The sequence below is a fragment of the Drosophila suzukii genome, assembly GCF_043229965.1.
Source record: "Drosophila suzukii chromosome 2 unlocalized genomic scaffold, CBGP_Dsuzu_IsoJpt1.0 scf_2c, whole genome shotgun sequence".
Taxonomy (NCBI): domain Eukaryota; kingdom Metazoa; phylum Arthropoda; class Insecta; order Diptera; family Drosophilidae; genus Drosophila; species Drosophila suzukii.
Genome location: NW_027255896.1, coordinates 30,637,465 through 30,649,811, shown reverse-complemented (window position 1 = coordinate 30,649,811; position 12,347 = coordinate 30,637,465). Strand labels below are relative to the sequence as shown.

Here is a 12,347-nt window from a genome sequence, read left to right as displayed (position 1 = left end):
TTCTTTCTCCTCGATGTGCTGATCTGTGTCGGATGTCCAGCTAGTGCCTTTCGGTTGACTTCCTATCCCGTCGGGTATTGGAGATGGGCTTCTTGCGTGCTTCTGTGACAGCTCTAGGAGGCGTTTGATGGTTCCCTCGCTGTGATTCTTTATGAACTCTGACATTTATTTCTGGCTTGACTTTGAATTCTATCAGATAGGCTTCCAGTTTTGGCTTTATGTTGCTTATCCAGCCTCGTGTTAATTTGTCTGCCATTGTGTTTATTTTGTGTTGTGTTAAGGAAGGGGGTAAACGATCTTTGGTGTTTCTATTCGAGGTCACTGTTTGTTTGTCTTCAATTTGTTCCACTGTAACGACCCTGTTTCGTGATGCAGTATAGCTCGCCGTGGCCAGGGTTCGAGACAAAAATTTATTTCCTCTATAGATCGGTTTACCTCCCTTTCCCCAATAATGATACAGAGAGAGAACGCTGTGAAGTTTGCTTATGTTTACTACGATCGGATAAAGTTAGGGTATAATAGATAATGTTTATGGCTTGTAGTAAAAATATGTCCTTTTTCATTGACTCGAATAATCTTTTTATTATATTTGGAGCAGCAAAGGTGCCGCTACCAACGATCGGTTGTTTCTGTTCTATACATTTTTCCCACAGTTGGATAGCAGAGAAACGGCTATGTATATCTTATATATTATATGTATATAATTAATCTCTCTTAAGCTGGAGCGCTAGGGTTAAGTTCGGTTAAGCGGTCTGCGCGTGCAACAGGATGCTGACACTTGCACATTCTCTGAGCGCACCGATCGACTCATGTTTCGGCCACTTAGGCTTATGACCGGGACTTTATTTATGTAAACACTGCAACAAAGTGTTACAGTGTGTTAGGTTAGGTTAGGTAAGGCAGGAGTGGTTGGAGATTAGACACTAATCCCCACACTTAGGCCACATTGGGCCCCTTGTGATACCACATGATCTTTGATTAGATCCTTTTCCCTAGCTCATGGGTTATTTGCTTTCGCGAAGTATTTTGTTCTTCTTAGGAAACATAAGATCTTTTGGAGGCTTACGTCCTGAATGGCCGCAAGGTTCGGAAGTGTGTAGCTACCTAGGCTTTGAAAGCGCTTTGGGTTATGCGCTGGGCAGAAGCATAGGAGCTTTTCGATGCTCTCCTCTTCGTCTATCTGTTTGCAGCTGCGGCAGAAGTCGTGGTTACTGAGTCCCAGCCTGTGCGCATAAGTCCCTATAAGACAGTGGCCCGTGAGGGAGAGTGGAGATGTCCTCCCTGCTACATTGTAGGAGAGTTTTTGTTCTTTTCAAGTTGTAGTTTGGCCATGAGAGTCTAGAATTGTGGCAAGTTGAGATTGAGTTCCAACGGTTGTTGGAAAGTGCGTACAGTCTCTGCCTGAGATGGAGCTTGCAGGTAGCCATGGGCATACCCACCGTGTCCTTATCGCGAAGGATGTCGGCGGTTGTCCCTTGTCTTGCTAGGTCGTCTGCTATGCAGTTGCCCCAATATTACGGTGTCCAGGCACCCAGATGAGGTTGATTCTCAGATGAGTGGCCATCTCGTTAGGAGGTTTTCAGAGATTCAGAGATTGTTTTTGAATTTGTTGTGTAGGAGTTCAGGGCCCTGAGGGCTGCTTGACTATCCGAGAAGATGAAGATGTCTATGTCGTGATGTTCTGATATGTCCAGGTGGGCTATGGCTTCCTGAAGTGCCATGACTTCCGCTTGGAAAACACTACAGTGATCTGGTAGGCGGAATGAGACTTTTATGTCCAGTTCGGGAGAGAAAACTCCCCCACCTAGTTGGGAGTTAAGCTTGGAGCCGTCTGTGTATATGTTGACGGCGTTTTCGAATTGCTGTGGGAGGTTGATCCAGTCTGTACGGGTGGGTATGAAGATCTTGTGTCTGCTTTCGAAGTTGACTATGGGTGGAACGTAGGCTGTACTATGTGGTAATGTTTTGTATGTATGTTTTGTTAGGATACTGGAGTGACCCGTAGAGCCTGTTGTACATGCCGCTGTTTCGCGGAGCCTCAGCGGAGCTCAGCTTTTGGCAAGTAGGTCCAGGGGTTGCAGGTCGAGGATTGTATTCAATGCTTCAGTGACGGTGGTGCGAAACGCCCCACTGATGCAGAGTTCAGCGCTTCTTTGGATCTTGTGAAGGATCCGGAGGCTGCAATTCTTTTCTAGGGAAAGCCACCATACAATGTTTCCGTAGAGTAGAATGGGCCTGACTATTGCAGTGTATAGCCAGTGAACTATCATGGGGGAGAAACCCCACTTCCTTCCTATGGCTTTTTTACAAGCGAAGAGGGCTATGGCCGCTTTCCGTGTGCGATCTAGGATGTTGTCTGTCCAGAGGAGCTTTTTGTCAAGGATGACACCTAGGTACTTTGCTTGGTTGCTAAGGGCTAGGCGCGTTTGGTGTAGCTTTGGGAGAATTAGATTTGGTACCTTATACTTCCTTGTAAAGAGAACTAGTTCGGTCTTTTTTAGGTTAACTCCCAGTCCACTGACAGTTGTCCACCTGGAGAGGGTGGATAAGGCTGTCTCCATTAGATTGCAAAGAGTTTGCGGGAATTTGCCCTGCAGTAGGATAACCACGTCGTCCGCGTAGGCTACCACTTTTGTGCCCCCCTCTTCTAGAAGTGATAGCAGTTTGTTGACCACTGGTTATCGTGGTGTGTATGAGTCCCACTATGGGCCGCTCAATTCCCAGTTCAGTCAGAGCACCAGTAATCGCCGTTGGGGTGACGTTGTTAAAGGTGCCTTCTATGAGTGTCAATTAGCCTTTCCAGGGTCTTCAACAAAAAGGAAGAGAGGCTAATCGGGCGGAAGTCCTTTGGGTTGGTGTGGGAGGGTTTGCCGGCTTTCGGTATAAAAATGAGCTTAACGTCCAGCCACCTTGTTGGAATATGGTTAAGAGCAAGGCAGCCGTGGAAGATGGCTGTCAGCCAGGGTTGGGAAATATCTAGTGTCCGTTGTTGCTGGGCTGGGAAGAACCCATCCGGGCCGGGGGATTTGAAGGGCTGAAAAGAGTTTACAGCCCACTGAACGCGGTCAGGATTCGAGATGTTGTCAATACTCTGGTCGTCTAACTTCTCCTCTATATAGAGGTCCCCCACTACTTGGGTGTTTTTAGGGAAGTGGGTGTCTAACAGTTGTTCAAGGGTTTCTGACTGTTTTCCGTCAGCATTGGTTTTTAGATAGCCAATGGTTGCTGGAGATTTTGTTAAAATTCTTCTGAGTCTGGATTCTTCCGCAGTAGATTCTATGCTACTGCAGAAATTAGCCCAAGCTCTTCGTCTTTATATTCTAATATCCTTTTTGTATAGGCTTAGTGTTGTATGGTATCAATTCCAGGAAGATTGACTATAGTTGTATTAAGCTCTATTGAAGAAAGTTCTACACTCTCTTTTAAAATTCGCCAGGGTTGCGTTCCACCATGGGGGTTTGGGCTTTGCTTTGACTGTTCTGCTTGGGCAAGCCCTTTTTAAGGCCTCACCGCAGATATCAGTAAAAGTGTTAACTAGGCTATCTAATTCTTGACCGTTGCGTACGTGCGTCGGTGGAGCGTGTAGGTTCCTATTATGGAGATTTTTGTTGTATCCCCAGTTGGTTAATCTTAGACTAGTAATGTTCTCGGCGGGAGGACAGTCTAGAGTTATTGTAAATTCTATGTATCGGTGGTCTGAGAATGAGTGCTCGATCCCCACCTTCCACGCTTCTAGCTGGTTAATTAGGGGATCAGATATTAGTGTAATGTCTAAGACTTCCCTCCTATTTCTAGAGATGAAAGTTGGGTCATTACCTTTGTTGCAGATGAATAGATTTGATTGAAGGAGATAGTCGTAGAGTAACTCACCCCCTTCGTTTGTGTTTTTACTTCCCCATTGCGTGTGGTGCGAGTTAGCGTCCCCTCCCAGGATGAGTTCCTTAGATGAGTGTGCATGTATGAGTTGTTGTGTTGAGGTGTTTGGTAATGGCCCGTCATATTCGTGAGCCAGATGGAATGATGCTATGGTGTGATGAGTGTTTTCGTTGAGCTCCAGTCTGACCGTGGTGCGGCCACCTTCGTTAAACTGTGGAATAAGAAATGTGTTAAAGTGTGTCTTTGTAAGAATGCAGGTTCTGGTTTAACCCTTATCCTTGGTGTAAAATAGCTTGTATAGGGGGTTGATAAGCCACAGATGTTGTTACCACCAATCCATGGCTCTTGAATGAGGACTACGTCTATGTTGCCTGTTGTCAGACGGTTGAAGAGGGCAACGGATGCTGGTCGGGCTGGGTACCCTCCGCTTCCTCCGCTATGTCCTGGAGAACAGTACGCCTGGTCGGGCTATGTCCTGAGTGCACAGCTGCTTCAGGCTCTCTGTCAGCTCCGAGTCGGTTGGCACGTAGCCAGTGAGGGTGGCCTCCTCATGCTCCAATTTGTCGTCGCTCGGGTGTTCGTATGACGCGCAGGCAGCCAGGTTGTCTGCCGCTAGCTTATCTGTGTCGTAGATGCGTAGTTGCACCTTATCGAAACCGTAGTTCAACCGGTTTTGTTGGGCTGCGAGGTGTTCCAAGCAGGCCTGGTTCAAGAGAATTACCACGTTCATGGTGACGCGCTCGGTTTTCTCCACCTTCCAACCGTCTGTTGGAAGCTTCGGGTTGAACCTGGTCAGCAGGCTGAGTATAGCCTCTGGTTCCGAAGGCTCCGACGGCATCCACACCCTCGCTCTCGGTCGAGACGTGATGTCAGCGGTCTCGCAAACTGCCAACTTGGCCCCGGGGTAGACCTCGCCGACCTTGTTAATGGCAGCCTTATAAAGTGCTGCCGATCTCTCGTCCTCACAGGCGATCAACTTAACATTGCCCTGGTACCACCCCGCATCTGTGCAATCGGGTGGCGGACCTGGGTTTTCGTCCAGCACTTTCAAGGCCACTGACGCATGGGCCCGTCTAACCAGACCCCATTGGATCCTTGGGATCCTTCCGCCTTCATCGCTCTGGTCGATGACTCCAATGATCTTCCGATCCTTCACTACTTCAGCAAAGGATCTCGACCATGTGCCGCGGTTGGTTACTCTGGCCTTCTTGCTCGCTGGTTGAGCTGTCTCTATCGACCTCTCTCGCTTGTTGCTGTTGCTGGTGGTCATAGCGATGTCAAAGTCAGGTAATCCAATTTTGACGTTTGATCCTCACGTATCGGGTTGGTGGCCAGCCGTTTGTGGATCCGGAAAGCTTTCTTACTTTCAAGAGGTCCTGCCTGGTTAGGTGGTATCCTCTTGAACTCCTTTGCCCTGGTACTCAGCACGAGACCGGCTTTGGCGATCCCCTCAGGTTGGAGAAGCTGGTTAGCCACACCTACGCTGGTGGGAGGCTTGGGCTTGTCGTTATGGTGAGTTGGGCTTAGCCGGCTGCGTTGTTTGCTGGGGCAGGGGTAGACGTCACAGGTACTAGGGTAATCGGAGCCGTGATCTGGCTCTTCTTGTCGTCGTTGGTTACGACTTCCGACTTTTTGAGAGTGTCGGGCTCTTTTTTGGTGTTATCTTTTTTTTGTTTGTTTTTATTAATTAAGTTCTCCATGCTAATTCCCACGAGCTGCGGAGAAGGGACAGGTACACCTGGGCAGAGATCCGCTGTACCCGGGTAAGGCTGACTTAGAACAGGCGTTCGCCACTTGCCTGAGCTCACCGTTTGAGACTGAGTATTTTGATAACTCGGGCTCCCAGCCAGATTGACTCTCGGCACGGTACGAGTGACACCTTAGTCCAGCCCGGGGTTAGATGAGTTGTGTGGGTGGGGAAGAGGTAGGTTCAAAGAGTGTGGGAAGGGCTTTTTTTTATATTCATTTATTCCCTACAATTATATACAGAGTAAAAGTAAGTACAAGAACAGGAGTAGGGGACCGTGGTTGCGCGGTATCACCGCAAGGTATTGCTTCGCGCAATGGTAGCCACCTTGGCTGTAGCTTCTCTCCTCTCGTTATCGGTGCGACGCAGCGTTCGCAGTAAGCTCGCTGCGTATTCTGCCGTCGCTTCCCAATTCGCCTCCTTCAGCAGCATGAGGGGCACAAAAGTTTCTGGCCGAACTCTTGCCCCGGTGGTCTCCAAAAGTATTTGGCGGACATAGCCAAAGCGGCGACATACAAAAAGGACATGCTGAGCGTCCACGACAATACCACTGCCGCACTCTGGGCAACCGTCCTCCGTGTCGTGTCCGAAGCGCTTAAGGAAGCTTCGGAAGCAGCCGTGTCCACTCAGCGCCTGCGTGAGGTAAAAATCTACCTGGCCGTGCTGTTTATTTACCCATGGCTCTATGCTAGGGATGAGCTGGTGCGTCCAGCGACCCTTGCAGGAGTTGTCCCAGGCTGCCTGCCAGTTGTCGACGCTCAGGCCAGCTCTAGGCCCGCCACTGAGAGCCACTCCTTTACTGCTCGAATTGCGCAGTTTCCAGCTGCCTCCTTGGCCACCACAACCAGCGCGACATCATCTGCAAAGCCAACAATGTTGGTGCTGCTCGGCAGTTGGAGTTTCAGAAGTCCGTCATACATCGTATTCCAAAGCTGTCACCTCGTAAGTCCCGGATGGAGGGATAGCAGGGTCTTCACTGCCCTGTTCGGGACCAAATCCGGCCCAGGTGCCTTCCTGTTCTTCAAGTTCCTTGCCACAGATAATAGTTCCGTCTCCATGACCGGACATATCGGGCTCCCAATTTGTCGAGTCCATCGGGGGATGCAGTGGCGGCGACCCTCTGGAAACAGCACTTGGACAATACCTTCCAGGACCGCCGGGTCAGTAGGCGACCTATTGCCGGTCTTGAAGGCTCTTCCCCATGGGTCGTATTCCGACTCGTCGCAGAGCTTGAGGTAGCTTTCCCTCTTGCTGTCCCGAATCGCCAGTTTGAGTTGGTTCTTTGCACTCTTAAAGCTGAAGTTGCAGGTAGAAAGGTTTGCGGTGCCTCTCGCCCTTTGGACTAACCTCCTGGCTGGAAGGCAGGTCCTGCTCGAAGCTGCTCGCGAACGATAGGTCTCTGATTGAACCGGCCCCAGCTCTGTTGAAGGTGTGCTGGGAGCCCTCGTTCAACAGGACGATGTCCAGCGACGCAATAGCTTTAAGGATGGTGCGCCCCCTGGCGTTGGTATAGAGGGAGCCCCATTCCTCGGCCCAGGCGTTAAAGTCGCCTTCGATTACCACGTTGCTTTTTCTTCTCAGGTCGCTGATCAGCTCGTCCAGGATCCTCCTAAAGGACGTCAGTGATAGACTGGGGGCCAGGTAGCAGCTGTAGATCCATGTGCCGTCTACGTTCGCTCGGACAAACCCCTCTGCTGCCGTCATGTCCCGCATGAGTGGTGCACCCACTCCGCAGAGCCTCAGTGCCGCTTTGCCTGTGCGATCCGTGACCCAATCGTTAGTGCTCTCCACTCTGAAAGGCTTACTGAGTGTCGCCACCTCTGAGCCCAGTTCGCGCACCGTCTGCTTCAGGAGGTCCTGCGCGGCCCTGCAGTGGTTCGGGTTTAGCTGGATCAACTGCATGTCGGTCGAGGCCTCCCTGTACCGCTGGCTGTGGCTGAGCAGAATCTGCTTCCTGCCTGGTGCCTGGTCTCCTTCTTTCCTGCCGCAGAGCAGATGAAGCATGAAGGCTCCTTGCTGCACTTAGCTGCCTTGTGCCCTTGTTCACCACATCTTATGCAGCAAATCGCTCCTATCCACTAGGCTCTTGCAGGTAACTGCAATATGCCCGGGTTCCAAGCATTTGAAGCATCTTGGGGGGCCTGTTCTTTCTCGGATCCTGCAAATGGTCCACCCAATCCGCACCTCGCCACGATGAAGGACGGCTTTCCCCAGGGAGTAGGGCAAGCTGATCACTGCCGACTGCGACTACGCGTAGCCTCGGCGCAGACTCCGGACTCTGATGCGCTCCGCATCGATGCCATACCGGCTAGCAATCGCAGCGCAGATTTCCTGCTCCGTCGCGATGGAGTCGATGTCTCGTATCTCCAAAACGAGCAGTTTAGCCTCGTCCGACATGGCTCGCACTGACGCTGCGTAGCCTAGCACCCTCGCGATGCTCTCCTTCATGGCTTCTGCGCTTTCTGCGCTGCCTTTGGCCACCTCGAGCAGTAGGTTGCCATTAATGGTGTGGCGTACCTTGGATACACAGCTTCGTAGGTCCGACAACTGTTCGTCTTCCCTTCCTGTCACCATGGCTAACACCTCGCTGTAAGATTTGCCGCTCGCCTGGACAACGACAGCGTCGGGTCTGGCGCGAAGCGTGGCCCTCGGCTTTTTCCTGACCACCTCCCACCCGGCGACCGGAATTGCGTGGCTCGCAATCTTACTGGCGCCAGCGTGCGTCGCCTCTCTTCCTTGTGGCCATTTTGTAGGGTTCATTCGGGTGCTCCTGGTAGCTTTGGCACTTTTCTGCTGCGTTGGGCGCGTGGATGGTGGGGCCAGTTGAGCTGCGGATCCTTCAGCCACAATCGGCTGACTTATCCTTCGCCAAGGCTCCGTTTGGCTGCAGCATCTCTACTCCAGACTGGCGTTGTCTGCTGTTCCTTATCGGCGCTCTGCAAGCTTCGAGAGCATTTCAAGCACACGATAGCTGCATCCTGGCCGTTCTCCCTGATGCTGTCGTCCTTGCCGCCCCCTTCATGCGCACGAACGTCTCTCTCGTGGCGACGGTTATATGGCGTGCCGTTTTGTCCATCATCTTGGTGGACATCTCCTGTAGGAGCTTCCCCAGCTCCAAGAGATCCGCAAGGCAGGTTGCCTCGTGGGAGGCCTTGCTCCTTTTGGCCGGCGTTGTCCTCTGCGAGTTGGCTGGGCTTGCAGGATCACGCGTCCTCTTAGGGGTTTCTTTCACTTTCCTTCACTTCCGAGCGGGCGAGCTTGCTGCTCCTCCTAAATGCCGCTGCAGCTCCATCGGTCCCCTCTTCCCTCGGATGGCGGGGAGATCTTACCACTACTAGTCTGCCCACGAAAGGGTTTTCAGCCTCCTCCATCTCAGGCTTCCTGGCTTGCTCGAGGGAGGCTCCCGCGCTGGCCACAGATTTTCCCTTGGTTTACGATGGGGGATATACCGGATCCACGTTGCTAAGCTCCTACGCCCCACGTTGTTCAACACTGTAGACAGCTGATTTTGTTGTTTACAGTGATGAGGGAAAAAAAGCGCGGGATGCTGTGCGCGTGAGAGAGATTTCGTGGTGAAAGACTCTCACTCGATGGGCGCGGGAGAGGATCCCCCCCTGGCCCACGAACCAACAGAAGCCTCACCAGTCCAAGACTTGGGGATACGTTCGGAAGCCCCGCCGGAACAGTGCCCTGGTACGTACCTCATGTCCCGGAGCGTCTCACACTATACAGAGTTCACTTTATAGGTAACGACCGTCGCTACACTGACTTTAAACGAGAAAACTTCAGAGCACTCTCGACTATGCAACCGCCAACACGTCATGCAATCTATACTGAGCTTTTGTCGAAAGCGGCAGCACAAGTGTGTTCACTTTAAGTACTCTTTGTAAAGTAGATATTCAATATATGCATACTAAAGGCTGGGCGCCTCTGCTGCAGAAGGACCGAGCTTCGTACTGCTTGCTTCGTTGTGTCGGCGCTGCGGAAGAGCCGAGTTGTTTACTGCTTGCTTTGTCGTGTCTCGTCGTTTGGGTAGGTCGTAGTGTTCTGGGTCGTTGGAAGGAACGATCTACTTGGACTTCGAGTGGGATTTGGGAGTGTAGGGCATCGTTAGTTTCGATCTGCCAAGCATCGTTAGTGGGCTGATTTCCTAGAAACTAAGCCGGGCCGCCGCTGATCCCCACCAGGTCGTAGAACCAATTTATAACTGAGCTCTACCGGATCCACCACCACTACCAAGCCTATCTACCAGAACACTTACCCGGATATCCTTCCTTGTTGATGATTCCTCGATGCTCGTCGGAACGCAAGTGCCTGGCCTGAGGCTAGGCCTGTGTATATACAGGCCCCGTTTAGTGTGATAGCTTGTTATCTGGTCACGGTTCTAGTATGACTATCAATTATCGACTATCGATATCTCCGCTGAGTAAGTGTGACCAGTTGTCGCGAGATTTGGGCGTGCGTTTGAATAGTTGTGCGGGCGTGGGATTTCCATTGTTTTGGAATGTTCTATGTTTTGTTTTCTTTTTGTTTTATGTTGTTGTGACGGTGGGTCGTCACATAGGATTGTGGTCTGAGGTTTAGTATATTACTCAAATTGGAAACATCTGAAATCTCAACTCTCTAGCTCTTATACTTTCCGAGATCACAGCGTTACACGGAAAGACAGATAGACGGACATGGCTAGATGGACTGGGCTAGTGATGCTGATCAAAAATAAATATACTTTATGTGGTCGGAAACGCTTCCTTTTACCTGTTATATACTTTTCCCCGAATACAATATACCGTTTTACTCTACGAGTAACGGTCCCTGTAAGAATGAATACGAAACTCCAAATTAATTTTCCTTTTGACATTTCTTTACTGAACTTCTGGGCTTGGAATACTTCGAGTACATTATTATTATCGACAAATTGTCTTATTTTTTCTTTAAGATTTGTGAACGGGTCAATCACCAGGGCTGGAAAGTTGTTCACGATGAACTTGGCCGCATGGGTCCGTATGCCCACAAAGGAACGCAGTGGGTGTCTTACGATGACGCCGCAATAATCCGAAAAAAGGCACAATTGATGAGGTCATTGGACCTGGGTGGAGGTATGGTATGGGCACTCGACCTTGACGACTTTCGCAACAGATGCGGGAATGGCGTGCATCCCTTGCTTCATGAGATCCACGATGTGCTTAAGGATTCGCCGAGTTTATTTGAACCAACGAGTAAGTTTCGCATAGACGTTTGTGTTGTAGCTTTTGCACTATCCCTAATCACTAGACAATGGACTTTATGCAAAAAATTTGTCTCTAGATATTTCACCTCTTCATTAAATCCAAATTAGATTAAAAGGGCTTCCCTTATGTCTCAGCCGTATTTTGAGGTCTTATGAATTTTTATGATGAGCCATTAAAATTCGAGTATTGAATTCCCCAGCATATATTTATACCAGCTACTCGTGGAGTAAAAGCGTACACCGGATTCGTCGGAAAGAATAATGTATATATATTCTTGATCAGCATCACTAGACGTGTCCTCCGTCCGTCCGTCTCTAAGCGAACTAGTCTCTCAGTTTTAAAGCTATCGGGAAATCTTCCCAAATGACTTTATTCTATTGCAGGAAGCATATAAGTCGGAACGAGTTGGATCGGATAACTATATCATTAAGCTTTTGTCTATACCTATTATATTTTAGTCGTAGGGATATAAGTTTGCAATGTTTCAGAACTTGGATTTTAAAACGAACTTTCAGATACCAGTTAATCAGCTAACCAACTTGAAAATATTATTTTTATACCCGTTTCTCTTAGATACGGATACGTCTCCGACCCCATAAGGTATAAATATAAACTTGTTCAGGATAACTAGCCGAGCCGATCTAGCCATGTATAAATATACTTTATGGGGTCGGAAACGCTTTCTTCTACACGTTACACCGCATCTGACGAATCTTGTATACCCTTTTACTCAACGAGTAACGGGCACAAAAAAAGGATGACTATCAAATGTAGTCCATAAGAACGATCGGATACTTAATGGGTTAATAGAAGGAAAGTAAAGCTAAGTAGCATCAAAAACGTTCCTCGATGGCTTGAACTGTGTTCACCAAAAAGTTCCCCAACTCAATTCTAGGACGCGGAATTTGGTTCATATTCGACCTATTTACATATTAACATTAGCAATACAGTGGTTCGAAATCGGTAACTCCCAAACCCAACTGACCTACTAGAATCCAATTTTACCTCGGTCGATAGGGTATTTGGGTAATGGGTAAGAATTTACACAAACACAAACGCTTCTACAATTTTGGGGCAACCCAAAGTTTCTATGTTCTTGCAGTTCGTTCCCATGGTAGCATTGTTCTAGAAATCTTAAGATACTGTTTCATTTTAATTTACTACCGTATATGTATGCCGAAAACAAAATATAACCGTCTAAGCATTATTTTGACATTTATTTTCCGTTCCCCCAGTGACAACTTTATGATATAGTGATCAAATTTGTATGAAACTGAAATTGTAATTCTGAAATATTAAAAAAAGGGAATATGATAAAAAATAAAGAAGCTACAATGAATTTCCTATTAGTTTTCCATTAATTATCCGGTCGTTCCTATGGAAGCTATTTGATATAATCGTCCGATTTATTTTTAATTTTGTTTGGAACTCAAAATATTTAAATAATGATGTTTCCAAAAGAACAAGTTTATATGTCAAACAACACCATTATAAAA

General features: G+C 48.8%; 1 protein-coding gene across 1 annotated transcript in view; it reads left to right on the top strand.

Annotated features, from left to right (window-relative positions):
* Cht10 (Chitinase 10) overlaps positions 1–12,347 on the top strand; it is a gene marked incomplete in the record, with an annotated part of 97,640 nt that overhangs the window by 66,147 nt on the left and 19,146 nt on the right. Inside the window, 1 exon segment of the mRNA XM_070998429.1 lies at positions 10,560–10,839. Coding sequence (XP_070854530.1) covers positions 10,560–10,839 — 280 coding nt within the window.